A 25,644-nucleotide genomic window follows, 5' to 3' on the forward strand; every position below is an offset into this window, starting at 1 on the left:
GCGGCAGAGGGAGCGGGAGCGGGAGCGGGAGCGGGAGCGCGGCGCACGCCCCGGGCCGGCCCAGCGAGCGAGCGAGCGAGCCGGGAAAGAGGAGGGAAGCGGGGAGGCGAGGCTGCCGAGGCGGAGGGATCTGCGCATCAAAGCGAGCTAGGCGAGCAAAGTTTGGCTGGGGGTTGGACTTTCCTTCCTGGAGGCGGCACCCAAACAGCTACCCGGTGCGGAAACCCAAACTTTCTTCTGCCACTCTGAGTCTCGCGGCCGCCGCCTCCGCCCCGCGTTCGGGGCCTTCCCGACCCGGCGCCGCTGTCGTCCGCCCGCCCGCCTCCCCCCAACCTCCTCGCCGCCCTCCTTCCCGCCGCGGGAGCCGCTCGGGGCGCAGGGCCGCGCGCCGAGCCCCGCTGGCTGCAGCGCCGCGGCCCGGCCCGGAGCACGGGCAAGTTCGCCAGGAGTTGAGGCGAAGTTTGGGCGGCCGAGCTCTCCTCTGCGCCCCCGGCGCCCCGCCGCGCCCAGCCCCGCCGGGGGCGCCCCTCGCCGCCCGCGCGCCCTCCCCAGCCATGTCGTCCATCCTGCCCTTCACCCCCCCGATCGTGAAGCGCCTGCTGGGCTGGAAGAAGGGCGAGCAGAACGGGCAGGAGGAGAAGTGGTGCGAGAAGGCGGTGAAGAGTTTGGTCAAGAAGCTCAAGAAGACGGGGCAGCTGGACGAACTGGAGAAGGCCATCACCACGCAGAACGTCAACACCAAGTGCATCACCATCCCCAGGTGGGGGGCCCTAGCGACCCGGGGGGCGCGCCCGCCCAGCCCCCTGGCGCGGCGGGGCCGGCCGGGTGGGTTGGAGCGAGAGGGCTGGTGTGTGTGTGTGTGTGTGTGTGTGTGTGTGTGTGTGTGAGGGGGGGCAGTGGGAGCGCGGTCCGGAAGGGGCCGGGGGGGAACCCCAAACAAAACCTTCTCTGGATTTGCAAAGATTCAGAGCCTGGGGCTGCCACGGGGCACTCTCACTTCCAGACCTCACATTCATTTTTCACCTCCGGGAAAGGGGGGTGCTGCTGGAATTGGCCGCCCCCACTCCGGGGAGCTGCGGGCTAGAAGTTGAGGCCCGCTTTGTTCAGCTCCGCGGGCCGGAGCCCCTCCTCCGCCGCCGCCTCCCGCCCCCGCGGCCCGCGCTCGTGGAGGTGGTGGTGTCCCTCCCTTTCTTTCCTTCAGTCCTGTCCCCCCACTTCTTTCCTCCGCAACAGGAATGCAGTCCGTACAGCTGGGGTTGTGGGTGAGGAGCGGGAACCTCGTGATTGACAGATTCCTTCTTCGCTCTCTCTTTGCCTTCGGGATTAGCATTTTTACCGAGTATTTTTAGACTCCGTTGTGCCAGTCTCCCGCCCCCTCGGCACACACGCACTTCAGTTGCAGCGCAGTGCTTTCAAATGAGAGACAAGTGGCAGAGGTTAGGGTCTTCTCTTCTCCCCTTCCCCCCTTCCCCCGACGATTTTTTGCTTGGCTTTCAGCCTGAGATTGCAGGCTGATGTAGGAGAGAGCGAACTTGGAGCTGATCAGATAACAAAACGCACCCCAAAGTGGGCCTCGCATTCCTGCAGAGCCCTCCTTCCCAAAGCGCTTTGCCATCTGTCTGGACCTCCTTTCTCCTCCGCTTCGCGCTAGCTGGGTCAGGCGGGAGCTCACAGATGGCTGATAGAAGGGGTCAGTGACTTTTCTCCACTCCCCAGGGCCTTCTCTTAGTTTTGCTGCCCCTGGCTGGGAATTGGGGGGGGGGGTGTTGGCGGGGGGCGGTACACCTTAGCCTCCCGTCTCTCCCTCTGGGCCCCCTTTAAAGTCTGACTCTGCACCAAAGGGAGTATGTGTGCACACAGGGGTGGGATGTCCTTGGGGGTCCCAGGCTGCAGAGGAATGAGTAGAGGGTCTGCATGGCCTGAGCCCCAGAGAGAATGTCGGTTTTGCTGCCGGGCCAGGAGTGGACTGCATCCTTGGCCACCTGCTTGGGGCAGCTGTACACGGCCTGCCGTACACAGCCTACCAGCCCTGTGAGGCAGGCACAAAGCAACATCTGTCCACAGGAACCCAGAACAGGCCTCCTCTGGAAATAAATGCCACATATGGTGGGAGTGCTGACTTAAAAAAGTAATATATTTTTTTTAACTGGGTGGATCCAGTCAATAAAGGGGAGGGAAGGTGGTGTGTCGTCTGGGAAGTGCGCCCTGGGCGTGTGATCAGGAGCCAGAATTGACTTCAGAGGAGGTGGTATGATGTGATGGGGTCCTGAGCCTTGGATTCTGGGCCCAGCTCTGGTTCTGAATTCTTCTTTATTCCTTTGGTTGTTGGGGGGGCAGGGGTAGGGTGAATGAGTGTCATACTTCTCCCATCTGGCGAGGGGTGTACAAAACGTGCCTTCTTACCTGTCTGGGTGCATTGAGGACAAGTGCTTTGTGCTTTGAAACAGAAAAAAAAAAAGAAAGAAAGGCATCAGTTATAAAATGAGCAGCTGCATCAAGTGTTTTATAGTTTACAGAGCACTTTCACATGGTTTTAATGCGATCAAGAAAGAAAGAAACTCCTGGAAAATAGATAAGGCTGTCAGACTGCAGATTTATCTCCTTTTTAAAGTTGAGAAAACTGGAGGAGGGAAGTGAAAAGGTTTGGCCTGGTGGACTTGGGACTCCACCACTTGTGCTCCTTTTTGTACTGTGCACTGCTCTCTACTTCGAAAGTTTTGAATGCATTCTTTGCTGAATGCTAGAGCACAGTTAGCTTGGGATGGGGGCAGCCGTGGATCTTTGTTGGTAAGGTTGCTGATGTTCTGTCTTTGGGTTGGTGACTGCTTGGAGGAGAGCCCTTGCTTTCTCTTGCCTTGGTAGGGGTTTGCCCTCTAGGGAAACTTAGCTGGGGCCTGCCTTTTCCTCTTCCAAAGTCCTCCACAGCTTGAGGCATAGGAACGCTTTGGACATTTCTGAGAGTTCAAGCTAACTTGCGTCTGGCCTTCCCATGACTCTGATAGGAATGGGGCATCTTCCACCTGCCTTGGCAAGGGCCGAATACGAAGGTAGATTTTGTTTTCAACCTTTTCTCAGGGAAGCCCAGTTGCTTGGATGGATCCAGACAAAATGGATTTCCATCCCTGGATTTTGTGCCCACGCCTCTGGGTCACCTTGTCTCCCTTGGCAACGGCTGCCACTGTTTTGGTCGTGGGCAGGAAACTAAAGGCCACGTCTTGGGGCGGTGTCTAGCTGGCCTCCATGTTAGTGCTATCAGTGTCTGCTAAGCCCCAAAGAGTGTGGTGGTGTTTGTCCAATTGTCTGCTCTCTCTACACTACCTTGTATAACGAGGGCTTTGGAAAGTTAACCAAGGGATGTTTAACCTAGTTATCCCATGGTGTGTGGGGGATGGGGCACTGAGTGGTTAAAACTACCCTGGGGTTTCAGGAGACCTCAGTCTGGGGAGATGTGACAAGCGTGCTTTGGCTAGTACGTAATCGTGATCAGCAACAGCAACCTTTGGCAAGGACAGCCATATCCTAGGGTCTTCCAGACTGCATGCTTGTGGGTGTTACGCCGGCTCTAACCTGTCTCAGTGATCGGGAGAGCTGGAGCGTTACAGGCTTACCGATACCAAGAATGTGAAAGAGACCTGTGCCAAGGAAGTGGTAAGAGCTTGATTTAGATACACCAGCAGAGAGGCTATCAGGATACTCTGAGGTCTGGCAGTCTGGGCAGAACTTAGACACGTTGTATAACAGCATCTTACGTGTCACCTGCCTGAGTATCTAAGTAAAGCAGCGAGCATCTTCCCTGCCAGTTGGTAAGCATGGAGCCCCAGCATTTACTGTGGAGAGGAAGAGAAGGTGTGCGCATGCTAGGTCAGTAATCAGGGGCCAGGCACACTTAAGAATGACTGCTCTGAAGGACACTGGTAACCTGCACTTCCAGTGACGGGCTCCATGCCTTGGCCCGGTTGTTGGGAGCTGGACCAAGCTTCCAGTCTGGTTGGTTTGGAAGGGAATTCGGGCTTTCTTGTGTCAACGTCCAGAGGAAAACGGGGAATTGAACCAGACGCCAGGTCTGACACATTCCATCTCCTCTTCCTTTGTGAATCTGTTCTTTGACCGTGGCCTCCTGCTGTTAGCCACCTGGACTTCACCAGTCTACTCTCACCCTCGGGAGAAAGGAAAAAGATCGTCATCTTGAAGGCTCCTTTCTCAGACGTCTGGGGGCAGACCTATTACGAGGGCTGCAGGAGTGGCTTCTTTTTAATACCCTCTTGACCTCCCTATCTCCTGTCCACCCACCTCTCTCACTGCGGCTCAGAGCACCATTTTGGTGTAGCCCACGGAAAGTAAGTCCACTTCTGGCTGCCGGGGAGGTGGTCCATCCACTCCTTTCTCTGGTTAACCTTGATTAAGGGAGTTTCACACAGGGAGCTGGGAAGAGGAGGGACCCCGCAGACCCCGGTAGCTGACCGGGGGCTGGCTCCGAGCTCCGGCTGAACCTAAGAGCCACTTGATGTTCCCTTGACATTTGGAACCTTGGAACTTGCCGCTTGCGCCCAGGAGTTGAATGTTTAGGCCAATGCATGTTGCAGACAGCCCTTTGCTCACAGTTCCTGATCAGAGGTTACGGGGTTGGATCTTGTTGATTCATTGATAGTTCTTGGCCCCCTCCCAGGTCTGAGTCAATATTCCGGGCAATGGGAGAGGATGCAAAGGTAAATTTGAGATGGCTCCTGCCTGTGAGGAGCTTCCATTTCAGTAAGGGAAACATTGACAAGGCATTATTTGAGGGTCTAACTGCTATTTCTTTTTTATTCCACGCCCCATCAGAAGAAAAATGAGTTCTAGCATGGAGTGATTTGAGGGTGGGGGTGGGGACTAAAATGTGTCTTTTAAATATTATGGAAGTCATTGTTAGAAAACAAAATAAATGGCAGCCATCTGGTTTCGCCAGAAAAAGCCCAGAATTCAAGTCGATCTTGCCATTTTCATATCTAGATGGATTTAGGAGTTCCCTTTAATGTCTCAGAGCCTTCATGTCTGCACCTGCGAAATCAGGATGATAGAAGGCCTATGGAAATGTTTTGTAAACCAGGGAGTTTGACAGATATAAGTGTTATGTTTTTAGCCTTCTGTGTTTATCACTCATTCATAACTAAATTATTCACTCATTTGTTAAATATCTAGTACCATGAGCAAGGCAGGACACCGGTTCCCAAGGAGCTCCCTGTCCAGAGGGGGAGACGGACTTGGCCAAAGGTACAGGAAATGAGCTACAGCCGAGGGATGGACAAAGCGCCCAGGGATATGGGGACAGACTGTTTAATTCTATGGGAGGGGGTGGGGAGAGGAGGGAGGGGTCAATGCAAGGATTTATTATCCAAAGGAAGTTTCTGGACTACAAACATGATCATGTGAACTTTTGGGTACGTGGTGATACCAGTCTACAAGAATGAGGATGTCTTTATCTTCTTCTGTCTTTTGCTAAACTGAGTACTGTTGTAAAAATGTTACTTCATGGCCTGCATGGAAGGGCCAGTGACCTGTGTGCGGTATTTACTCTGCTTACAACGTTCTGTCCTTGAAGTAAAAAGTAATTTAGTATTGCAAACTTGAAATTCAGGTTTCCTCCGTGGGAACAGTGACTTTAGATATATTAGCTCAGAATATAACAAAGAGTGTCAGTAAAAACGGGGTAACTTGTTGATGATTGTGGATACTTAGAATTTCAGCATTTTGGTGTGACCTAGCTTTCTGGGTCTCTGGTTAACACTTGGCTGAACTAAATCCTGTAAGCCTGAGTTTCTGCGTGGACATAAGAGCTTTGAATGATCTATTTTTAAAAAATCTTCGCCAGGATGTCAAGTCTCCAATGAACATTTTAATCATGGAAAAAAGTCAGCCAATACGTATGGTAGTCATTTAGTTCTGATGAGAAATGCAAGAAGCTGATGAAATGGAGAGAATGTGGCTCAAGCTTATCACATCAAGAATCCAATTAAAATGAGTTTTTGAAAAATAAATATTGGTTTAATAATGTAAACTTGTAATTGCTGTATTATTTTAATGGAAATAAAATTAACATGATTTAATGGACTGAGCGACCATTAATTTTCACTTGTTAATTTATTAGGGGATTTTAATGCCACGTAATGCACAATACAGCCATTGTTCTGCGTGAGCTCCTTTATGAAAGAAATAGGACCAAGCAGCGCTGGCTTTAAAAATTGAAATCAGACTTTATTCCCACTACCTTATTCCCCCGTCTTTTTTTTTTTTTTTTTTTTAAGATTTTATTTATTTTTTAGAGAGTGAGCGAGAGAGAAACAGCATGAGAGGGGAGAGGGTCAGAGGGAGAAGCAGGCTCCCCGCCGAGCCGGGAGCCCAATGTAGGACTCGATCCCAGGACCCTGGGATCATGGCCCGAGCCGAAGGCAGACGCCCAACCATCTGAGCCACCCAGGCGCCCTTCTCCCGTCTTTTTCATCCACTTCTCCCCCAACCTCCTATGCGTGCTGTTAAATTCTCTGAAATGGGTTGCAGCTTTCTCAATCAACAAGGCTCATGATTAGTCCTAATTAACTTTTGTTCTTCTCTGCATTGAGGTATTGAACTATTAAAAAAAAGAGAGAGAGAATAACTCTACCCCCTTCCCCAAATCCACATCTGATAGAATTAGTTGGCTGGGAGGAGAAGCACCCAGGAAGGTTGCTCCCTGGGCCTGGGAGGTTTTCCCAGCTTGTGCAGACAGGAATGGCTTGTGCTGTGCTGGATGGTACCAACTCTTCCCCCAGAGAGGGCGGGGACTCATCCAGTGACCATTGAGAGGTTCCTGGCCATGGAGCCTTCAATGTCTCCACCTTCAAGCACAGTGGTCGCTGGAAACAGTTGGAAATGGCCATATGAAGCCCACCCCGCTGAAATTTGGTTTCTCATTTTCCTCTATGCCAAGTTTCAGAACAAAGATCCCCAGAGAACTTGTCCCGTTCATTTTTCTGCTTTCCTGCATTGTCCCTACCTGGAGCCAAACCCCGTGCTAGGTGGCAGGGATGACATAGTGAAGAAGACAGGCACCATTCCTACCCTCTGGTAGCTTCTAGTCAGCCGGCTGCCAGCATGGGTTCTTTGCATTTGTAATAACGCCCTAGGTGTTCTCCCTAGTGAATTTGTAAATGCTGTTTTCTTGATGCTAGAGAGCGGAATCCCTCAAGCTCTACAGTTTACTGACTCCCAACAAGGGTAATTTGCGTGTGTGCGCGTGTGTGCGTGAGTGTGTAACATTACTCTTTGTTTTGATTTAATTAACGGTTTTAGAAATAACAAATCTGTGGTACAAGTCACACTATCCGCTGGTGATTATCCGAGGCCCCTGCTGTAAACTGGAGCCTGCCACAGTGGCATACTGCTGTTTTGACAGACCCAGTTGAAAATGAAAACACAGTAGAAGCCTATTAATTAAGAAGTTTGGCTAATTCTGGACTAGGCTAAAGTTTGTTTAGCAGGCTTTTTCTCCCCATAAATGCTGTCAAAGAAAAATTTGTTATAAACAGGGCTTTGGGGGGTCATTTTGGAGGCAGGAGTCAGCAGACCTGGGTTAGGTTCTAGACTTAGCTCTGTTTCAGATTGGCTGGGTGACCTGGGGCAAATTGCTTAACATCTCTAGGCCTCAGATGTTCTCAGTTCACAGGTGAGCTAAGCCTTATTGGAGGGCCTTTCTAACACTAACGTGGTTTTCATGCAAACATTTCAGGAGCTCCCATTTGCATGCATTCCGTTGAATAATATATCACAGGTCTTTCTTAATTATTAATATCCTGAGAGCCTGTCAGTCTCGTGCCAGATAATTTATACAAATGAAAGTAATAAAACTATAATCCAGTCTCAATTTTGATTATGTTGCCCTTCTCTGCTCCCTGCCTCTCCCTTAACCCTGTGAGTCTAAATCCCTGAAATTTAACTACCAAGGAATATAAAAATGACTGAATTCGAGGATAAAGACATGAAGGCTGTGTGTCTTAAGATGCAGCAATTTTTCTTCTTTTGTTGCTATTTTTGGCCATTCTCAGAGCAGGAAGTTTACTTACACTAATGACCACAGACGCCTAAAAATGGTGAAATGTTAAGAGGTAGGCATTATAAAGGATACCTGTGGAAAATGTTTGCTCATATGTCAGAGCTTACCCAGGAAGCCTCCTTTATTTATTTTCAAGCATCTATATAAAGAAAGGCTATACTTGATTTTGAAAGCATTGTGCCTTTTGTTAGGCAGCATGGAGGTTACAAGTTGAAACCCCAGCTAGGGAATGAAAAGTGAGTTCCCCCCAAAAAAGTACTTTTTCTGTATCCCCTGGCCCTCCATGCTGACATCAGGCAACTTTTTCTCCTACTGCTTTGCTCACAGTTGAGGATGAGAGTACTGTTTAAGATACCTTTGAAACCTCCAGAGCTATAAATCTGGTCGCTTTTGCTGTTCCTTGTTGCATCACCGATTGCCAAGCCAAGTTGTAGCTCTGAGGTGTCATTTTTTTTTTTTTTTTCTTTTAGACTGGACTCTTGAAAATAGTGATGCTTTTTGGGTGTGTGTTTTTTAAAGATCTGTTTTTACACTGTCACAGCTCAAAAATGCCAAAAGGCATTTTTTCCTTAAAAAATCACCTCTGGGCTAGGCCCAACTGTGGAGTAATGGATCCAGAAAAGACTTTCTGAGTAGTTACAAGTGGCTGAAAGCAGGCCCTGACAATGGAAATTGGGTTTTTCCTTTTGCTTCAAATCTTTCCCATTGAAAAGTCTCTGACCTGTGTTGAATTCAGACTCAAGGTGAGCCTTATTTCTCTGTGTGCATGGGAGGACAGGGTGAGTTAGTTTCTCCTGCTATCCCTTTAAATTTTGCACATAGCCATTTATCTCTAACCAAACAGATTCTTAAAATATTACCTGGGGAGCAGGGGTGGGGGCGTGGGTGGACAGGAAAAGCATGGTAATGAAGAAAGAGCAAAGAGCACTGGAGTCTGACGAGCCTGGGTCTGAGTCTGCCAGTTGCTGGCTCTATGGCAACCTTGGGTACGTTTGCTTCAATGTACTGAACCCGTTTCCTTATCTGTAAAATGGGGATGGGACCGCTGTAAATCAACCAAAATGAGATGAGACATCAAGCCCTTGGCCCATATTTGCAGCTCACGGCCCATAGTAGGTGCTCAGTAAACACTCATCTTTCCCTTTCAAGGGGGATATTTGACAGATAGTGTCAGTTGATTCCAGCAGGGGACCCCCCGCCCTTGCTCTCAGAGCTCACCATTTGGAGAGCCTCAGTTTACATAGTAACAGAATCCACCTCCAGCACGTAGCAAGGGCACCTAAGCATGCCACTTGTTGGTTGAGGGCTAGGCGAGCCACTGGAAGAGAAACAATTCATATTCTTGGGTGGTTCTGCCCTCCCCCACCCCTACTTTATTGTCATTTAAAAAATTGTTTGGCTGACTAAAAATAATAGTATTGAAAACAAACTTTGATGAATCAGTGCTCCTGGGGCGGGGGATGGACAGGCCCCTGAAGAAGAAACACGGTGACTCATGCCCTTGTCACCGATAGCCTGCCCGTAAGTGTGTGGAAGTGCATGATGTTTATTGTTGCTGGTGTTTTTTTGAGACCTGGTTGGAAAGCAGTTCCGGTCCCAAGTTCTGGTCCCAAGTTCCGGTCCCTCACCAGTTGGCTTGGTGGTCAAGTAAGGATGGTCAGCACCAGCTGACCATGGCTCCGAAATAACCTAGACGCGGGTGGTGGTACCCTTCACTGCCCTTAGGTGTGCACAAGAGAGGACTCATGCCTACAGGGCTGGGCTTTGGCCCTCCTTCCGGGTGTGCTCTTTCTCATGTGGCAGAGCCGTAGGGCCAACGGGGTGGCCCATCTAGAGCCTGCATCTCCTCCTTCCAGGCTGTGCTTTGGGTCCTGACCCTTCAGTTCCCTGCCCCGGTGGTCTCAAGACTGTTTCCAAGTCCTGTGTGGGCCTCTCCTAGATCCTTCTGCCCAAGGAAGGGCATACTGCCTCGGCCATGGATGCGTGTGCACCTGTAGGCCTAAGGTTCTGACAAGGCGTGCAGGGCAGGGGGTTGGAGGAGTCGGATGGAATTCACGTTTGTGGTATCTGTATGGGTGTGCATGAAGCCCCTCTGAGTGTGTGTGATGGTGCCAGGGGGTAGGCTGCCATTTGGGCCCGGTTCTCCCTGAATGTCCGAATTCCACTGTGAAACCAAGGGGTCAGGGAACTCTAAATGCAAAGCTGGCCTACCAAGGTTGTCAAGGTGGGAGGATAGAATATATTCTATTTATCAGTTTGTTACCTTGATTTCTATCTTTCGAATATGACATATGGCATGTGGGCCTTTGCATGTCCTCTGCTTGGCACCCACCAGTGGTGAAGCAGGCCTGTTTCTAGCACCTTCTCTCTGTTGTGGAGCCACGACTGAGACCAAGCCTAGGTGGTACCACTGTATGGACAAGACTCTAGGGATTCCCTTCACCTTGAACCTGGATCGGAGTGGATTACAGATCAGGGAGAAGGCAACACGTATGGTAGCTGCCTGTCTCAGAAGGGAGTGGAGCGGAGAGTGGGACGCCGGCTGGTGCATTTATTTGTGATGCATTTACTGGGCACTGACTGTTGTGTTGGGCCTCAGGGGATATGGAGACGTAGAGGTGAGGTCCTATCTCTGAGCTGCATAGAGGCAGAAAGGGTCCCACGAACCACAGTTATGGTGGGCTTGTGGGACAGACACTCTAGTAAAGGTCACACAAGTGTTGATTTGGGAGCCTCGAGGAAGAGCAGCTCTCTTTTTGGGGGTAAGGTAGGAGGCTTCCCAGAGGAGGTGGTACTCCAGCAGGACCTCGATGGATGGATAGAGCATGCGCGTGTGGCAAAGGCTGCCGGGCTCACTGGCCAGAGGGAGTGCGGAAGGATATTTCGGAGTGGCTCCCCCGTGGAGGGGGGTGTGGCCCGGCCGTGGAGGGGGGTGTGGCCAGAGAGGGAAGGCTTCCGGAGGCCAGGCTTGGCGTTTGGACCTTGCTGTTTGAGCACCTCGGGGATTTTCAAGTAGGGGCCAAAGCCACCGCTGTATTGGGACTTCATTTCCTCCCCCACCCGACAGCCAGTAACAGCAGCTTTTCTGCCTGAGTTATCCAGGTCAGAGTCATAATCCCTTACACCACCATGTGGACAGCTTTAGGCTATGTCTGGGCCGGGGTGAAAATAGTGTTTTGTTCCCCGTCAGGGGAGAAGACTAGCTATTCAGCCAGGAGGGTTCTGGGAGCCCAAGTGTTCAGGTAATTAGCTGGTGAGTCATGGCCACCTCTTGCCATGTATTCCTTGGGAAAGTGAGCCGAGCGGTGCCTGGTCCCTTCAAGCAAAGGCCTCGAGACCAGATCTCCACGTCCCCCTTGGCTTCGCCTGTGGCCGGCACAGCGCCTTAGGTGGAATGTCCCCGGACAGGGTTCTTTCGTTTCTTCCTTGATGACCTGACCACACTGCAGTCAGCAAGCATGCCTCCGTTCACTCCTGCAGACTCACAGAATGCTGTCTAAGTGTCTTAAAAAAACAGATTATATTCTCTAATAAGAGAGCAACATCATTTACTTAAGTCAGTGTTGTTCTTTTCTTTTTTTAAAGTTTATTTATGCTTCTTAGTCATCTCTGCATCCAGCATGGGGCTCGAACTCACAACCCCGAGATCGAGAGTCGCAGGCTCTTCCGACTGAGCCAGCCAGGTGCCCCAGTGTTGCTCATGTCTGTTAGCCCTGAGAGCAAGCAGAAAGCACGCTGACCATTTAGAGATTGGGTACAACTTACCGTATCTGGTTAGAGTCAGCTTTCTGTTGGTGTTGTCAATGGAAGCTGACAGGTTTTCAGAAGATAAAGTTTCGTGTCCATGGACTGCTACGGTTCATGGACCATTTTTGAAAATGCCCATAGAGCCCTGCTTCTGAAGGGACAGAATACGACAGTGGAGAGCCTGGGTTTATGTTCAGGAGATGCATGTTCAAACTCCTGCTCCTGCACTCACTGCTTTGGTAACGCAGACACATCACCTCGCTTCTTTGAGCCTCCTTTCTTCATCAGTAAAATGGGAACAATAAGACCTTCCTCTGTAGGATTATTGACGTTATTTATGTGAATGAGCTATGCATTCAAAGCACTTGCAGACTGGAAAATATTAGTGTCACTTCCTATTTCTTTATAAAGCTCAGCTCTGTCGTATTGCTAAAGATGCTTTCTGACAGAGACCGACTGAGGCTTGCAAGCTCACACCTAGGTTTTCACAAAGGCCTTAGAGAAAAATCACAGAGGATGTGCACAATTCAATTGGAGTATGCACTCAGAGCGTGCATGCTCTGGGGCCTGGTGCCAGAAGCTTCAGTGAGCTGATGCTCTGGGCCTTGCCTGAGGATTTGACTCAGCTGTGTCGACCTGGGGCTAGTCACCTGAGCCCTCTCACCTGGGGGTGGGACAGCATGAACTGAGTGCTGACAGTATGCCAGACGCTAGCATGGGCCACCGATCAACTGGTTGGTCTTCTTTCCCCATCTGCAGTACTCAGAGAAAGATAGGTTACTCACGATCACAGAGGAGGGGCCTGAGGCTTTGAGGGGTCAGCGGCAGAGCAGGAATCTGAGCTCAGATCCCTGGTTCCTGACCCTGGCTGTCTGCCCCCCCTCCCCGGCTCCCCAAGAAGGGGCTAGCATTCTTACCATTTTCAGCCTTGTAAGCAGGTCCAGGTGATTGCCTAGGTAAGTTGCTTTAGGTCTCGTGATAAGAGATGGAGCTGGATTTGCCTCAGAAGCTCTAGCCTTTCTAGAATCCAGGGTGACGATAGAATTTATTGAACAAACCAGGACACTTCTAAGAGTGAAAAGGGGCAGTGCTGTTATTAATTAGGGCCAGAAAGTGAGCATAAGGCTGGACTGTCCAGCCAAACCTGGGTAAATAGGCAGCCTGAGCTGCCCTTGCCTCTGTGGCAGCCGTTACACCACCTGCCAAGGGAACTGGGAGCATTAGGTCAGCCAGTTCATACAGTACTGCTAAAGGGTAAGGGACTGTCTGAATTACTTACTGCGAGTCCAGGTGAAGTGACTTTGCCTGAGGTCATTTAGCAAGTTGGCAACATAATATTTGAAAACAGGATGAGGCCTTAGAAATAATCACAGTGAAGTTAGCACTAGAGCTTCCTTAAGAGCTGGAGTTAGGGAATGTTGGGCTCTGCTGATGGCTACTCTGGAGGGAAGGGGACAGAGGGCGGAGGTGGGGGTGGCAGCGGGGAGACCGTAAGGCATTCACCTGGCTCTAGAATGTCTGCATCCTCTACAGGCTGTGTCCCTTCAAAGCCCATGAGAGGCCCTCAGGCCCAGTGAAACTGAGATGATATTTAATGGCCAGGAGCAGAGACTTCTGGAAGCTGACCTCTCTCGCTCCCCTGTTCCCATTTTAGAGGCCTTGAGGATCCCACTGGCCGGTGGCTGGTGCAAGTTTAGTGGATAATCCTTCTGCTAAAGAATTTTGGAAGGCATTGAGGAAGGAATTAAAAATAACAGCAAGCATGCCTTTTCTTTCTCTTTGATTGTGGTAAATGCATGGAATGTGCCAGGGCCTCTGTGGAGCACGTGGCCCCAAATAACCCCTCTGGCCAGTGGAATTCTGTAGAGAACATGGACGGGCTATGAGCCATTCCACTGCCACTTTATGTTCTCAGGATTTGTTCCTGTTATCCGCTCTTGCCCCGGATAACTTGTTGGAAGTCTGGAGATGGACTTGAGGAGTCCTCTCTGTTCTCCGAGCAAACGGCTCTTGTAGGGGAGGCCCTGTCTGAGGAGCTCCAAGGAGAGCCACTGGAGTGACAGAGAGGAGCGGTCCCAGCTGAGAAAAGGGAAGTGTAAATTCAAGCCAAACTTGGCGGCACTTTCTTGGAGAACTTGAGCTGATCCTGTGGAGCTCTGCTCGTCATCCTCTGTGGCTACGCGGTGTCTTATAAATAGAACAAGATGCGTTCTCACCCCCCTCCCCCCCTTTCTCTACCCCACAAACACAAGGAGGCATGTGTGTGGGTGAGTATGGGCAGGGAGTATTAATTATTTATGTTCCGGTTCTTCGGAGACGCATCGTGGGAACCGGGCCCTGGGCTCCATGGAGACGACCAGGCCATCTCGTGGGTAAGGCTGGAATCTGTTGCCAGCATTCCTGACCATCCCACCCTCTCGTCCGTAGCGGAGGCCCTCGGCCCCTCCTGCCTGTTGCTGCCCTAAAGCCAGTGGGTCTTTCCCTCTCTGGTCCATCCCATAGCTTGCATTCCGTATCCGGGCCAGCCTCACTGCATTAGGATACTCTGGGCTGCAAGTCACCTGAAACCCAACTGACACCTTCAACAGTGTGCAGGTGTATTCTCTTTACGAGGTTTGGGGGCAGGGAGGTTTCAGGCATCAGTAAGGACTTGGGAGCCTTCCATCTTTCGGCTCTGCCATCTTCAGCCTGAGGGTTTCTACCTTCAAGCTCCACCCCTCTGGGTCCAGTGATGACCACAGCTGCTCCAGACACTACCCTCCTTACACATCCAGGGGGCAGAAAAGGCTGCTTCTCCTTGGCGGCGGGGGGTCTCTCCAGGAAGAGCCTCCTGGGATCTCATTGGCTAGTGCCGTGTCACGTGCTGTCATGGGACCAGTCATGGATTGTGAGAAGCCTCTTGAAGTCAAGGATGCAGACTATTTCTTTGACTCATTACTGTACTTAGTACCTGCTAGGCACTTGGTAAATTTCAGTCAGTACTTGTTGATTACTGCTTACCTTCTTCTCTGAGTGGATTCCTCAGCACTCACCTGATGGCTTGCTAATTCTGAGGTTGTGGTGGAAAACCATTGGGAGAGCAGTTCCTGCCCCCACAGAGCTTAGAGTCGAGAGGAGATGGAGAAACAGTTATGTAATTGTGTGTGGAGCCTCTAGCCGGTGGATTGTGGCCGCCTGCCATGCAGCGTCTTTGGAAGAGGTGTGAAATTGGGGTTCAGGGAGACATGGATGTGTGACTCACAGGGAAGACCCTTGAGGCCTCTGAACGCTGTGCCTGAGGGTGGCATCTTGTGACCCAAGCCAGGTGGCTTTAAGCAGTTCAGACTTCTGTCTCCACCCCTCCAGTCTTGTTTTCCTGTTGACAAAATGAAGGCAGAAACTTGCCCTTGGGTATGGAGTGGGGGCAGGGTACAGAGCTGAGAGCCTCCTGCCCCCAGGGGAAATTTTCTAAAGGTTCTTGTGGTATTCTAGCTTCAAAACCATGTGCAATTTAATGGCACGCTTAGTGTCTTTGTGAGTCTCACTGGCTTTGAATCTGCTGGAAACTTTCTCTGAAAGCATACAGATGAAGAAACGAGAATTCTATAAATATTGTAGCGGTTAAAAACAAAGTGCTGGCTGATTCATGTAATTTTTTGGTTGTTTTCTGATGGAACTTTCTGCGGAAATGGAATACCCTGGAGTCTTCCTGTCACAGAAAGCTAATAACTGACTTCAGGTTGGCAAATGCGTTTTCATTTCAATTCAGAAAAAAAAAAACCAAAAAACCCAAAAAACACCACAAGAGCCTGTCCCAAGGCCTCCTGTTTCATTTTCCTATTGATCTAGATGCTGGGATAACTTGGGACCCCGGGGAACATCTCAAAGCTAATTAAAGATGTTTGCTTGAGGTTTGCCTGTTTTTCTTGCTTGATTGAAAGAGTTGCCGTTTTTGCTTTTATTGTTAAAAAAGAGAGAACCTAGCACCACTGCTGATCCATGAGGTGGGGGTTGGGGGTGTTGCACACTTCAGTAAACACGGGACGTAGTCCTCCTGACCTGTTAACACGGTCCGTGCCCCCCCCCCCCCCCCGCAGAGAGGCACCTTTGAGCATAGGCCTGGAACTAAAGCAGCTACTTTTCCTTGAAAATTCCCGAGTTTCCAGGAGTTATGGCCAGGTGAGGCTGAGCGTGAAGCCGAACCGAGTTGTTCCATTGTGAGGCTGGATCTGTTTGATCAGCTTTGGTTCTGAAGTTAATGGCCCAAGTTCCCTACTCACAGAGGGAGAGTCAGTGTGTGGGGAGCTGGAGGGCCTGACTGCCATCTCAGGGTGCCCCCAACCCTTTGTTTAACCACGGCTGTGGACCAGTGGTCTCAGATGTTTACCATCGCCTGTTTATAAGAGGGAAGTGTGGTCATATTTCTATCTCTTTTGTGGGCTGCACGGTTGCCTTACTGGGACTCATGTGGGAAGTGGTTACCGTTAGGAGGAGGGTAAAATAACAGTACTCACAAAGGGACTTTGATCCAAGAATCCTTTTGAATGTCATCTTTTGGCCACCATGTTTTTAGTTGCATTTTTTATTTTTTGCCTATCGGCCTTCACTTCAATAATGAAAAGAATCAAACCACAGGCTGGACCGCGTGCTACCCCAGTTGGGCTGGATCAAAACTGCCCTGCATGCTGCTCCTCTCCCTGGGTTTCACGGTGGGGGTGCCCCCCAGCTCTGTGTCTCTCCATGGCTAGAGACCCTCCGTGCTGCTGCGCTCTGGACATCAGCACCGGAACGTCCCAGCCACACCTGGAATTGGGACCTATGCCTTCCCTTTCTGTCCTCCTCCCACAACCTACACTGGTTTTCATCTTCATTCCTCTCGGAGCCACAGGTTCAATGAAGTGTCGAATCCTCTAGAAAACAGAGGTGCAAATGGAAGAAATGCAGTCTCTGGGTCCTGTTGCTTCCGTGAGGCTGAGGGGCCCTCGGCCACTCCCTGGTGGAGATTGGCTTTGGGAATTTGGGAAAGTCAGCCTGGCTCCTCTGGGTATTGGTCTTTGCAGCTACAAAATGACAGGCTTGAGAGAATCTCAAAGCTATAAATCAGCTGTAATATTTTCTGACTCCTCTCTTCCTTGGCTCCTGGCCTTTTGCTGTTTTCTTTTTTGTTAAGATTTCTTTTTATTATTTTTTAAGATTTTATTTATATGAGAGAGAGAGCACAAGCGAGCATGAGTGGGGATGGGAGGCACGGAGGGGCAGAGGGAGAAGCAGACTCCCCACTAATCCAGGAGCCCGACACCGGGCTCGATCCCAGGACCCCGAGATTATGACCTAAGCTAAAGGCAGATGCCCAGCTGACTGAGCCACCCAGGCACCCTTATTTATTTTTGAGAGAGCGAGCAAGCGTGAGTGCATGCATGCACATGCGGAGGAGAGGCAGAGGGAGAGAGAATCTCAAGCAGCTCCGGTGAGCCCGGAGCTCGACTTGGGGCTCGATCTCGGGACCCTGAGATCACGACCTGAGCTGAAACCAAGAGTTGGACGCTTAACTGACTGCAACACCCAGGCACCCATTTGCTGTTTTCTTGATGCACTTGTTTTCCTAGGGGACGAATCTAAGTTTTCATCCGATGCTCTACCTTCAGAGGTGGTCCATTCCTTAATGATCTTATTTAATTCCATCATAGTCATTGTTGAACTCCCCAGAAATTTACTGGGCATCTTTACGTGGTGGTGGGACCAGACGCTGAGGCTCCAGGAGTTGTAAATGCACTGTTGATTTGGACAGGTCATGCATACTTCTCCCTTTCCGACGCTTCCAGGCTTGTGGTGGAATGAGGCCCACCTGATGAGGATCTCCTCCTTGCTCCTGGGCCAGGGGATATCAGTCCGCAGGCAGAGAGGAATTCCCATTTAGTCTGAAGCACACGCTTCCTGTGCGTCTAGGCACCAGCTGCATTCCACCCGTGGTGCCATAAAAATACAGGAAGGAAGGGAAACGTGTTCGCAGGTTGGTTAGAGATTTTAAACTGACAATCAGCTCTCTCGTAACCACAAGAAACCAGAATCCACCACTGGCTCTCGGTCAGTCAGGCCCGCCGCTCAGCTCAACAGAGTGCCCTTTCAAAACTGCAGTAAGATCCTCTTTGCTAATGGCTTTTTCCATGAACCCCAGCCAGCAAGTATATTCTTTGAGGATTACAATTTGACTAACGCACTCAGGAATCTTTAGAGAGAAGCATCCTTTTGTCCTCAAGCTGTTTCAAGACCACTGAGGCTTGGAACCTTCCAGAGATGAACTCGACGATGGCATCTGAAAGCATCCGATGAGTGAACAACAAGGGCCTTCCCTCGACGCTGCTTTTGTCAAGAGTCTGTCTCCTAGGGGCTGCTCTGTGCTGTCAGGAGAGAGACCTAGAGGCAGAAGGCCCTAGTAAGCCAGCTTGGTGACTTTGGGTGAGTCACTTGACTAGCCCGGCCCCTGCTTTCCTCCTTTACAGACCAAAAGCGTTGGCTTACCAGGATTTTAAAGTTTCTTCCACTGTAAAATTCTAATTCTTGAGCTTGCATTCAAAGAAGTGACTTGCTCTGTTACTCATTCAGATAGTTTCGGGATCACTGTACAATCGCTGTGGGGGCTAGAGATGGGGGCCCCCAGGAGACGGAATGGAAAAAGATCTGAGGTTCAAGGTGAGCTGTGGTAACTGGGACTCCTGCTTCAGAACGATTCACATTTGGTTGTCAGGCTCACTGTAGAAGGTCCTTAATCCTGGAAGCTTTATAAACACTGATGCCCAGACCGTACCTCAGATCAGTGAATTCAGAAATTTTGCAGGTGGGGCCTGGGAATCAGTATTTTAAAGTTCTCCTGGTGATTGTGATGTGTAGCCAGGATGGAGAATCACAGCCCTAGATCTTATGTAAAGCTGTGGTTCGGTGTTACCGGCATCTGTCCTGGGGTGGGGTGGGGTGGAAGTGATCGTGGTTGCTTAAAAAATAAACCAAAAGCCCATGCACTCAGCAAAGTTCTAGATTCTAGAAGCGTGTTGGTTTGGCAATCACAGCTGCCGATACCCTGAGGTTTAGAGCTCCATTTCTCTCGTATCTCTGGGTCAGTGGTTTCTCAACATCTCCGAAGTAGCAGAATCATCTGTAGTTGGTTATTTCTGCTCAGGAACCGCTGAGCCCTGAGCGGGGGGTGGAGCCAGGGTGGGGGGCGGAGCCAGGGTGGGGGTGGAGCCCAAATGGATGAGACAGGCCATTACACACACCCACACTTTTTTCAAGAAACCCAATCAGAAGCCTTGGCCAACGTTGGCTTACCGTCGTTGTCCGATCCTTGGCAACGCCCCGGTGGATTCCAGGGGCTATGGAAACATGTAGGCTGTTGTTTCCTGTGCTTCGGTGGCAGTGGTCCTGCCCTTGGTTGAGAGCATCCACAACTTCATCAGCTGTAACATTTAAACACTCCCATCTGTGCCTGGTTGTTACTGTTTCCCTGCAGGGCATCCATCCCTGCGGCCTAAGAAATCTGATGGGGCACAGCTGTCCGGGTTCAACATTAATGGAAAGCGCCCAAAAGGGGAAAGGAGGAAATGTGAATCTCTTTCAGGTGGTGGTTCAGAATGCAAAGGTGCCTCCTAAAGTTGGTGTGAAGTGAGCCACGGGAGAAAGGAGAACTTGTCAGTCCTGATCAACTCCAAAGAGTTTCACAAAGTTGGGGGGGGGCGGTTCCAGGAGGTTCTAAGATGACAACGTTTGAGATGCAGGTGGGGACACATGGGCCAGATGTAAGTTGCCATTTTTGAGATGAGTGGGGAGTGCATCAGTCAACAAATATTTATGAAGCTGAGCAAGACACCCAGAGAAATGGGAAATACGGCACTTGTCTCCAAAGAGCCTGCAGTCTCCCTGGGGCCTTGATACCCAAGTGCAGGGCTGTGGTTACGTGGTGAGTACCTAGGGGTTCAGAAGGAGGCGGGAATGGGACAGAGGCATCAAGGAATGTGGGTCTGAGCCAGTGAAAGGGAGACACACCTACCCCACTGTTGTGCAGATCCCCCCGCTTTCAACATGATGTCGACGGTTTTGGGGCAGCAGCCTGATGGGCACCCCCTTGCTAGCTGGAGTGACTTCTGTTCTTGCCCCATCAGTGTTCTTTGCTTTCAAGAGTAAACTTTCCTTTAGCATTTTCAAAACTCTTCCCACGAGGGAGGGGTGCTCTTTGCCAGACCCCTGCTTTGATGACCACCATCTGCCCACCTTAATTTTCTGCATAGTTTCAGTTGGAAAGCCTTTCTTTGCTGGACTCAGAACTACTGTGTAATACTCTTGCTCTTGGTTCCAGTAGCCACCTGGCACTCTCTCGGCGGTGGCTGTGTTTCAGGTATGGATGGGGAATGATTATCCGTGCATCAGAAAACTCACGTTTGTCCTGTGAGCAAGTGGTGTGACTGTCCGTAAATGCGGGACTGGCTTTGTTAGGCCCTGGCTGTGGCCAAGGCTGTTATTTCTCTGTGGGTAGTTATTCCAGGCTTCACGGTCACGAGTTGAGTGTAATCGGGGGCAGATAAGAAAGTTATATATAGAGCAAAGTACATATTTCTTAAGGTGGGTGGAAGAGGCATTATATATGTGTGTGTGTGTGTGTGTTAAAAAAAGACCTATATTTTCTGGGCAGCAGAATTTAAGTTTCCAGTAAACATCTCCCTCCCTTGTTACTTCACCTTTTAATTTTGTGTTTATGGTCTCTGTGCTTTGAAATTGTTTGGCTGTGAGGCCAACCCTGCCTCAAATGGATGGAGCAGGCCAGGCCCTTTGGAAGCCATGGTTTAGGTCAGAGTTCTTAGAGTTCCTCTGACCAGCTGACTGGCAGCTCAGATGTGATTACTCGAGCTCATCTAGAATAAAAATAGAAACCTTGAGCCTGGGGGGGGGGGGGAGATATGCCTTTATTAGTTTATCCCCCATTACCTCCTCTGCTGCAGGAAGAATCATCTGTGTATCATTCTGGCTGGGGTCGGGTTTTCTCTGTTCCCCATTTGCCCATGTGGATGCCTCTGCTCTGGAAGTCAGAACTCCCAGAGCCCCAAGCCTGGAACTAATTTTTGGTGGGGCACACACTAGGTTTAGCTGCTGCTGAGCGGAAGTGGCCTCTCCTGGTGGCTCTGGGGATAGGGTGGTCACGTTCTTCTTCTTTCTTAGCTTTGCTTGTCAGCTGGGGAAACATGGGGAAGGGAGGAAGGTGAGCAGGAGAAGCTGGGGAGAAACCCCCCAAAAGCAGCAGAGCTGTCCACGGCTGTGTGTGTGTGTGGGGGGGGGGGGCTGCTGGTAGCGGGGGAAACCGGGGGTTTTTTTTTTTTCCCCCTTTCCCCTTCGGGGGGGGGGGGGGAAACCCTTTCAGGGGCCCCCCCCCCCCCCCCACCAACGGAGGGAGCAGCTGCTCTGGGGTGAGGAAGGAAGCCGCTCCTGCGAGCAGTCTGCACCTGGGAGCATGTGGCATGGCTAGACCTGACCTCACCCGTTTGTCAGGGTCCCCTTGCTCTGGACAGAGCTCAGGCAAGCGAGAAGGGAGGGCCCTTCCCCCAGAGCCCCTCAGCCCCGGACCCGCGCAGTTTCCGGGAGACCCCCCATAAAGCGAGCAGTCCTGAGTGTGAGCACACCCAACGGTTTTCTTTTGCAAAGTGGGCTTTTTTTTTTTTTTTTTTAATAACTGGGGGGTGTGTGGGGGAGGATGGCTGCTTTGGGCTGTTGGTTCTGCAGAAGCCAGGCTACGATCATGGCTGCTTTTTTCAACAAATTCTCATTTTCCCTCAAGGCCTCTTGGGGATTGTGAATAGCAGGAAAACGAGCCACGAGCCACATTTTCTTCTGTGACCCCTTTCATGTCCAACTTCATGGTGGGATGATGGCTAGCATACTTTGAGGGCTTGCAGAGCAGTTTCCCACTGTTCTGTCTTGAGACAGCCTTGGGTGGAGACAGGGCAGGGGGTCTTACCCCTATTTTGTAGGTGACCAGGGACAATTTACATGTGAGTGCAGGAGCGGAGACTGAGGCTCTGCCTCTCGTCCTCTGTCAGTGGTTCTTCGACAGTACTGTGTGGCCTCAGAAATAAATGTGAGGGTAATGGATTCTTTTTCAGCTGCTGTCACAGGGAAGGGGACACCACCACCATGACCTACCCTATGCAGTATTTTGAAGTGTACAAAGCACATTCACATACATGAATTCATCTCACCTCTGACAGTCCCTGGAAATAGATGCAAGTCTAAATGAGCAAATGGAGAGCTGGGGGCACTGAGCGACTTGGCCCAGGGCACCAGCCAGCAAGTGGCCCAGTGGTAAGTGGGTGTCACTGGCTGAATGCCCTGGAGGGGAAAGTGAGAGTCCAGTGGAGCCGTGGGTGGTGTAGCTAGTGATTGGAGGCAGTAGGCTTGGCTCTTCTTGTCTGAGAAGCCATGCAGGGTCCTGGTTCCTGAGCGTGAGCCACTCTCGGAGGGCCTGCTTGTGCACGCCCTGCCCCGCATGGAAGCCCAGACCAGCTCGTGAGAAAGAGGCACACCCAGGTCAAGTGAAGGGCCCCTTGAGGGCGTGGTGACAGGCTGCACAGAATTGGCTGAAACTGGGGTTCACCCTGCTCAAGGAGGGGCATTCGGATTCAAGAGGTGAACTTCAAAGGGCATGTCCGGGAATATGGCGGTTTGGATCATGGCGCCTTTCCTGGTGTGGTAGGAAGATCGAGGAGTCTGGAGTCTGACATTTGTTGAAAACCCCAGCTCTGCTACTTAGTAGCTGTGCGCTCCTGGGACAGTGACTTCAACACTTTGAACCCCAACCGGGGGATCCTCAGTATGTCCTTCAAAACCTTGAGTCCCTGCCACAGTATGGGTCATATAACAGTTGTTCTCCTGGTCAGAAGCGACTTGACAGGTCCTCTAGTCCAACCCCCTCATTGACAGATGGGGAAACTGAGGCCCTGAATGGTGTGATGAGTAGCCCAAGATCGTAGTGAATTAGCAGCAAAGCCAGAGTTAGGACCAGGTTTCTTGATCCCAGGCCCGGGTGTTTTGTTCGTCTGCTTGTGCTTTGTATGAACCTGGGGTCGTTTTTCTTGTTCGTTTACACGCTCAAGAATTTCCCTGAGTAGTTAGTTATCTTACGAGGTAAAGTCCATTAACACCCATGAAAGAATGTGGGAGGCCTCTGATGTCAGCTTCTTGGGGAGAGGAGCACGGGTGGGAGATCGGGGCAGGGCGCTAACACTTTCTTATCCTTGTCTGATGTGAACCATCGTCAGCTGAATCCTAGTTTCCTAAGTGTGCTTGATGGTAAGCAAGGTTCAGCTGTTGAGACGGTCCACTCAGGGTCTTGGAAAGTAGACTTAGGTTTCTCTTAAAGAGCCTCGATGCTTCTCTCCACTGCATTCCCCATCCCCATTCCTCTAGCACTTTCAATCCTCTTTGGCTTGGGGTTGGAAGTAGCCCATCCTAGTGGTAAGCCTCCGGTCCATTTTGTGCGGTGCCACTAGGCTAAAATATTATCAACAGACCACCAAACTGTGCTTCATCCAAGGTTAAGACTCTCCTTCCCCACTTGAGCATTGGATTATCTGCCACAGGGTTCGGTCTTGAGCTCAGCGAGGGAGACTGTTGGTTCCAGTGCAGGAATCCAGGATTTCTTACATCGTTACCGTCTGGTTTCACGGAGTCTGTTTCTTTTGACTTTTCTCTCTCTTGGGAGAGGAATACCCCAGAATGGTGTGAAAATAAGATACTGCCACTCCCCCCGGAACTGCACCATGCTGCCTGGTGGACAGGGCTGAGCAGAATCTTCCCAGTTTTTGAACATCCTCGTGTGTGATTCCTGGCCCCCGGTCTCCGGGCCCCTGTCCCCTCTGAAGGGATTTCCCAGGAGGTTCTAGGCCAGACGCTGACCTGGGATGGGAGCTGCTCCCTGATAACAAGGCCTGAAGGTGGTTTGGGGTGTTGCCTGGTGACCTGCCCTGCCACGGAGGCTGGCGATCCAGTGCTGTGGCACTGTGATGTGACCTCCTCAACCAGTGAGTCACTCACCCCTGGATAACCACCGGTACTTTCAGGGGAACTTCTGGTATCATTGTGGCTGTGGCCATGGTTTCTCCAAATTAAGGTGCGCTTAGAAATGAAAGTCCAGGGATTGGTTTCCTTAGATTTGTTGACATGGATGCGTGGCTCCCCTACCTTTTTCTCATAAGGACTCACCTGGTTTTCTTTTAAGTCGTATGCTTGGTACCAGCTTTATATATTTATAATAAATAGACAACACACTTCTAACATGTTGGGGGAGAAAAACCTTCCTACTTTTACATCTTAATTTTTCCATATTTCCTAGAATTGTCCATCTGTATGTATATGTATATATTTTTAATGTGGCCATCATCGGAGTGTGTCAGTCCGTCAAACCAGGAAAGCAGGAATTCCATCCAGTATTTACCACAGAGGGAATTTAATACGGGGCCTTGGTTACACGGGTGATAAAGGAGCTGAGAAGCCGAACATGGGAAGGCGAGGTGACCCAGAGCTTTGTGGCAGGAAGCCACTACCCCTTTGGGCTGGAGGGACAAAGGGAGAAGGTAGTGTTCCCAAAGCCCAGGGTCAGGGTCACCGGTGGCCTACCTAGAGCAGACACAGCTGCCTCTCAAAGTGCCCAGCCAAGGTTGGGGGAGAGGGGACAAATGCCCTGGCCTCTCCCCTCCTCCCACCCTCCACTCTCCTGAGTTCCTGCTGCTGCCCAAACCCCACCAGATGCCCCACCAGATGCCCCTGATGTGGGGCCTGGAAAGTCAGGGGTCGGCCCTGGGGGATACAGAGCAGAACACGAGAGGCTGGGAAATGGATCAGAGGGCAGACGGGATCCAGACCAGCCCGGGTGCACGCTTCCTTTTCTAACTTAATACCGTCAGAAGCATTTCCCCGTGTTTTTCCATGGTCTTCATAATGATGCATGTTAACTCAAGTGGATGTACCACTGTACCGCTGCCCATTCCCCAGCTGTTGAGGGAGTGCTTAAAATAAGGATAAGTCAGTGGTTCTCGAAGTGTGGGGCCCCCACCAGGAGCATCAGCATTACCAGGGAACTTGCTAGAAATGCAGTCTCAGGCCCCACCCCAGACCTCCTGAATCAGAAACCCTGTGGGTAGGCCCTACAATCTGTGCTTTAAAAGCTCTCGTGGGGGGGGTGGGTGGCTGATGCCCATAATAGTTTGAGAACCACGGTTACAGGTAATGCCACACCTCACTGAAGGGGGGTGCGGCGCAGGATGCTGAGGGTGCTGGCGGTTGGGCCTCTTTATCCAGGGCAGTGTGGTGTGACAGAGGCACAAGACTCCAGTGCCCTACGCTTCTGGGGTCACGCCTCACCCTTGCCCTTAACCTTATGGTTCCTCTTTCCTCTTTTGTTCAGCGGCTAGAAATAGCAAACCATGGCGGTAGTATGAGGATTAAACGAAATCACGGGCATGATGTTCCCTATATGTGGGTCTTCTGGAGCTGTGCAGAGGAAGCGTGGCAAGACTAGCCAGCTTCTGCAGCATAGAAAATGGGCCTTGGTGCCAGCACTTGAGGTGTGGGGTCTGAAAGTCCATGAGCCCTTAGGAAGCTGACGAGCGAGCTTCTAGTCTGTAGGAATCTTGGACTGAGGCTTGAGTGGAGTCCAGCTTCCGCGCCCCACCCCACTTTTATTAGTGTTCTAACCTGACCCTGTGCTTACCCCTTCTTGTCCCTTTTGTCTAGACACTTGGTGGAGTGGAAAGAACCCTGGTCTCAGACCAGGACCCCCTGGCTTCCTGTGCTGGCTGGGTGCTCCTGGGCAGCCC

At 50.9% G+C, this 25,644-nt stretch overlaps 1 protein-coding gene across 3 annotated transcripts in view; it reads left to right on the forward strand.

The window, feature by feature from the left end:
- Positions 1–326: 326 nt before the first annotated feature.
- Positions 327–25,644, forward strand: part of SMAD3 (SMAD family member 3) — a 110,517-nt gene continuing 85,199 nt past the window's right edge. For 2 of the 3 annotated variants that reach the window (XM_021693740.1, XM_044917748.1), the window contains exon 1: positions 327–760. In XM_021693740.1, the coding sequence (XP_021549415.1) occupies positions 555–760 (206 nt within the window). In that variant the 5' untranslated portion in view covers positions 327–554. Of the gene's footprint in view, positions 761–21,227; positions 21,241–25,644 lie in introns of all 3 variants that reach the window. The other variant, XM_044917747.1, reaches the window with a different exon arrangement.

This window comes from Neomonachus schauinslandi, chromosome 9, assembly GCF_002201575.2.
Source record: "Neomonachus schauinslandi chromosome 9, ASM220157v2, whole genome shotgun sequence".
Classification (NCBI taxonomy): Eukaryota; Metazoa; Chordata; class Mammalia; order Carnivora; family Phocidae; genus Neomonachus; species Neomonachus schauinslandi.